We start from the raw sequence: 5285 nt of genomic DNA on the forward strand, positions 1-5285 counted from the left end.
GAGTACTCCTTCTCAAGCACCTCTAAATCCTTGATCAGATCATTAAATCTACAATACATTTTGTCGATGTTTTCATGAGGTTCCATCTTAAAAGATTCATACTTGGTAACCAGAATAGACTTTTTCTGTTCTCTTACGTTGTCACTACCCTCATGAATTTCTCTTAGCTTATCCCACATTTCTTTGGCAGATTTACACCCTTTTATTCTAATTGACTCATTTGAGTCTAAGGCACTATAAAGAACATTCATGGCTTTGACATTCAATGTGAGATTGGTTCTATCTTGAGCATTCATCTCAGCTCTCGTTTTTGGCCGCAACAACCCTGTTTCTGCATCAAGAAAGTTAGCATCATGCGGTCCTTCATTCACAATAAACCACAGCTCAATATCAATGGATTGCAAGAAGATAATCATTCTTTCTTTCCAACTAACATAATTGGAACCAGTAAACATGGGAGGCCGAGTAACAGATTGCCCCTCAACAAACATAGCATGACTGGTTGTCATCTTTACTCCAAGCCGCTTGAGTTTAATCTCTAGGAGACCAAGCTCTGATACCAATTGTAAGGATCGAAGATAACTTAAGAGGGGGGGTGAATTAGGCTTTCAAAAAAACCTGCTAAGATATAGTCCACTTTTTCACAGACTGCCTTTCTTTTCTCAAATACCTCCCAATGAACGAGATAACACAAGAGCACAAGTATTCGTGAGATGAAGAGAAGAACAGTTTATGTAGAAAAGCAGTAAATGAAAGTAAAGAAACAAACCGGGCTTCAAACACAACTGAGGTTTGAACACCACTTTTATATACCAAATTACTTCAAGTTGAACAAACTTGCAACCAATCTTTTGTGTACAAGGAAGGGATCACTTCCTTCTTGCCCCAAACCACACTTGGTCAAGCAAGGAAGTTTTACAAACACTCGCAACCCTCACTATGCTACACTATTGAAGAAGCTGTGTCACACTTGAAAAACTACACGAAGATTACACAAGCAAAGAGTACAAATGTTCCTTTTGCGTATTCTAACACTAGAATCACTCACAAACTGATGTAGGCTTGATGTGTAAAGTTCTCTTTAGGTGGTTGACTATGTTCTACTTATAGGAGACCAGAAAGTTATTCAATTAATGCTGTCAACGGGTAGAAGGCAACTGAAGAGTCAACTAGCCGTTGGTGCTGTCGGACGTCCGATACACAGGTGTTGAGCGTCCGATCCTGATCAGTAATCAAGTAACTCCTGGCTTGTCTTCTTCGGACGTCCGAGTCTGAGTTCTTTATTCGTCCTAAGATACTCAAAGAATGTCGGACGTCCGATACTCTCCTTTTGTGCGTCCGACATCATCCTCAGCAGACTTCATTCTTTTTTATCTTCTTTTTCTGCTTTAAATCCACAGACCTGTTTGGTTCATTTCTGAAAAAGGATCTCTACAAAAGGTATTAGAAACATCCAATTATTTTGTAATCATTAAAAGATATGAGTTGAGATAAATAGTAAGTGGCTCCGGCATTTTTCAATCCAAACGGCATTACTCAGTAGCAAAATGTCCCCCATGGCGTGACAAAAGCAGTTTTCTCCCTATCTTCCTCTGCCATTAAGATCTGGTGATATCCAGCGAAACAGTCAGCAAATGATTCAATCTCATGCCCTGCGGTATTGTCCAGAAGAATATGAATGTTCGGCAACGGAAAATCATCTTTCGGGTTGGCTTTATTAAGATCCATGTAATCGACACAGACTCGCACTTCTCCACTTTTCTTTGGAACAGGTACAGGGTTTGAAAGTCAAATGGGATAATGAGACACCATAATGATTCTAGCATTGAGCTGCTTCTCGATTTGCTCCTTAATTTTGAGGCTCATGTCTGGCTTAAACTTGCGAGGTTTTTGTTTTACTGGTGGAAAATTCGGATCGGTTGGCAATCAATGGACCACTATATCTGTTGAAATTCCAAGCATATCATTATAGGACCAGGCAAACACATCTTGAAACATGGTCAAAAACTCAATTATTTCTTTTCTCTGTTTCTTATTCAAATGAATGCTAATTTTTATCTCATTAACCTCAGTCTCAGTGCCAATATTAACAACTTCTGTTTCTTCTAAGTTCGGTTTGGATTTCTCCTCATATTGTTCAAAATCCTTTAATCAAGACTCAGATTCTTCCTTGTTATCGCTCTCGTCTCGAAATTTCGGATTCCAAAATTTCGAATTCGTGAGGGATATCGAGACCACAATCATCAAATTCCAGAATAGTGATATCCAAAGGGTCAATGTGTTTTATTTTTGACCATTTGAAAAAGAATAAAATAAATACAATAGTAAGTAAGTTAAAACAATTTGGACAATAAACACTGTGCATTTCATTGAAATTCAAAGTAAAGGATAACATCATGACATGCTACTTAACAAGAAATTTAACGCAAGACTTGCATTGGAAAACATTTGATTAAAAACTATTTACAAACTTGAAAGACAAAAGATAAGTAGTATGAACGATTTGTCTCATGTCGACCAAAGGCAATCCCCTAATTTACCGAAATTCCCTGCAGGAGGGAAGGAGATCACTGGTCCAGTTCTTCATTGCTTCAATAGGCACCTCTGGAAATCTTGGGTCCTCCAACGGCTCCCCTTCAGAAGTAACCCCCACAAATAGCTCAGATAATCCGACCTCCACTTCCTCGATCGAGTCTACTTCAGATCTAATCACCTCTGATGGGTAAGGAAAAGTACAGTACAATGGTGGGATATTCATGATAAGCTGTCTCCCTTCCTTTTCCGCCCTTTTGCGATCCGACATTTCTTTCTTATCTCTGGCAGTAGGTTGAAACCCTAATCCAAAAGTGTCCTTCTTTCCTTGAAGCTCTATTGGTTCCAAAACTCCTTGTAGGTTGCGCCCAAGACCCTTGCCCATCTTATATCCTCCTCGAATCATCTCTTTAGCCATCATAACACTAGCTTCCGACAAATTCATTTCCACCGCTGGCTTCTCCTTAGATATCATCCCACAGAGACAATGTCAGCCACATGGTGAGGAGAAACCAGAGATTCTATACTATTTTCCCCATTTGTTCCAGAATTAACAATCATTGTACAATCATCTTCTGCAAAAACTGTAATCAATTGGCCATTCGCGACAAATCTCAACATTTGATGGAGCGAAGATGGTATAGTGTCCGAAGTGTGAATCCAAGGCCGTCCAAGAAGAACGTTGTAAACACTTGAAAAATCCATGACTTGGCACATGACTTGAAATTGGGCAGGTCCGATCTCCAGCACTAAATCCACCTCTCCCATTGATTCCCTTCTCGCGCCATCAAATCCTCTCACTACGGTGGTAGACGGCCGCAATTTAGCCTCTTGAAACCCTAACTTAATCAAGGTATTCCAGGGACAGATATTGAGGGTGGATCCATTGTCTATCAGAACTTTTGACAAAAGTTTCCCGTTACAGCGGACTGAGATATACAAGGCTTTGTTGTGTCCAATCCCTTCGGCAGTTAGATCTTCATCAGGAAAAGAAATCCGATTGGGAGCCAAAACATGTTCAACTACATTGGTGAATTTGTCAATTGGAATGTTTTTAGGAACTTGAGCCTCATTTAACACTTTGAGTAAAGCTGTTCTATGAAGTTCAGAAGTCAACAGTAGGTTTAACATAGAAATTTGAGCAGGCATTTTGTCCAATTGCTCAATCACTTTGTATTCGCTCTTCTTCAACATCTTAAGGAAATTAAAGGCCTCTTCGTCTGTCACAACTGGTTTTGTTGGCATAGCACTTTCTTTTGCTTTTGAAGATTCATCAACTGCGGGTTCCCCTATAATTCTTCCAGATCTAGTAATAGCATCCACCTCCTTCTTGGACACTTCCTCTCCTCCAATTAGCAATGTAGGCTCGCTATAATTCCATGAGATCTCTTGCAAATTAAGAACAGGAACTTGCTCAGGCAATTCAAGTACCACGAGCTCCGAAGGCTCACATTCGAAAGGTATCATTTCCAGAATAAATGGGTCAGTATTTTCCTTGGCTTCATAGGCTTCTTCCTCCAGTATGAACGGTTCTCCGATGACCCCTATTATCTCAGCTTTGTCTACAATGTACTGTGTAGGTTCCTCACTCTCTTCCTCTGTGTTAACAGCTCCTACGGTATCTTTGTGTGCGGGAAGAGGATTGTTGCTAACACTTGGCCTTTGTTCATCCCTCATTCTCAGAACTATGTCTCCGGCCTCGATCATATCTTGGATTTTATGCTTAAGCGCCCAGCAATTGGCCGTTGAATGTCCAGGGGCTCCCGAATGATAAGCACAAAATGACTGAGGATCATAACCAATGGGAAATTCTTTGGAATAGGTCTTAGGGGGTACCGTACTAATCTTCCCAGCAGCTTTCAATTGCTCATATAACTGGTCAACAGGCCGACCTAGATTGGTAAATGTTCGGTATGTGGTTGGATTTTGGGTGTCACTGGTTTGTTGATAGTGGTAATTTGGATTGAAGGGTGGAATAGGTCTTGGGTTGAAAGGAGGGCGCGGTCTAATTTGGAAGTTTGGTGGGAAAATGTGAAATGGCGTTGACGGTGTGTTTGGGTAATTTAGTCAAGGACGGGGGTGGCTAATTGTGGTATTGTAAACAGGTCGAGGGCATGGTTGGTATAGGTAACGGGGTGAGTAGGCGGAATTTTGTTGGTATGTAGGCCGGGAAGAAGAACCTTGGTTCCAAACAAAGGAAGCTTCCTCGTCTTTCTTCTTAAACTGAGACTTTTTACCGCTGCTGTTTTGGCTTTGCATAGCTTCCAACTGCGACTTTAAAGCTGAAACATTAACAATCTTGCCTGCTCTCATAAACTCGTCATACTCTTCCAATTTGTTGACAATCTCAGCAAAGGAACAACCAGTCATACGAAAAATCTCTTCAAAGTAGGGTGGGTCATGAGCTTTGATAAATGTGCGAACAATTTCATTTTCGGTCATGGGAGGCTCCACCTTGGCGGCCAGCTTCCTCTATCTTTTTGCATACGTCTTATGGTCCTCCGATGGTTTCCTCTTGGTTCCCTTCAATGTGGTTCTCGTCGGAGCGAGCTCGCAATTATATTCATACTGCCTTACAAAAGCGGTTGACAAATCCATCCAAGCCCTCATATCCTCAGGCTTCAAATTTGAATACCAATCCAACGCGTCGCCTTCTAGACTCTCGGGAAATAAATGCACAGGCAGATTCTCATCATCTATCGGCTTTCCAAGTTTGTTTGCAAACATCCGAAGGTGTGTTTTAGGATTGCCAG

At 41.0% G+C, this 5285-nt stretch overlaps 1 protein-coding gene across 1 annotated transcript; it reads right to left on the reverse strand.

Annotated features, from left to right (window-relative positions):
* Positions 1 to 3003: 3003 nt before the first annotated feature.
* Positions 3004 to 4974, reverse strand: LOC113711269 (uncharacterized). Its single transcript, XM_027234432.2, has 2 exons — positions 4713 to 4974; positions 3004 to 4424 (listed from the first exon to the last, which is right to left on the reverse strand). The coding sequence occupies exons 1-2, from the start codon at positions 4972 to 4974 to the stop codon at positions 3004 to 3006; spliced, it is 1683 nt and encodes a 560-aa protein (XP_027090233.1).
* Between the last annotated feature and the right edge of the window lie 311 nt (positions 4975 to 5285).

The sequence above is a fragment of the Coffea arabica genome, chromosome 10e (assembly GCF_036785885.1).
Source record: "Coffea arabica cultivar ET-39 chromosome 10e, Coffea Arabica ET-39 HiFi, whole genome shotgun sequence".
NCBI lineage: Eukaryota > Viridiplantae > Streptophyta > Magnoliopsida > Gentianales > Rubiaceae > Coffea > Coffea arabica.

Excerpts from the sequence above, each read along its gene's own strand:
- LOC113711269 (XM_027234432.2), bottom strand. The coding sequence starts at position 4,974 with ATGACCGAAAATGAAATTGTTCGCACATTTATCAAAGCTCATGACCCA. Across the intron at positions 4,425-4,712 it reads TTCCTTTGTTTGGAACCAAG|GTCGGCCTGTTGACCAGTTA; the intron begins GTTCTTCTTCCC and ends TTACCAATCTAG.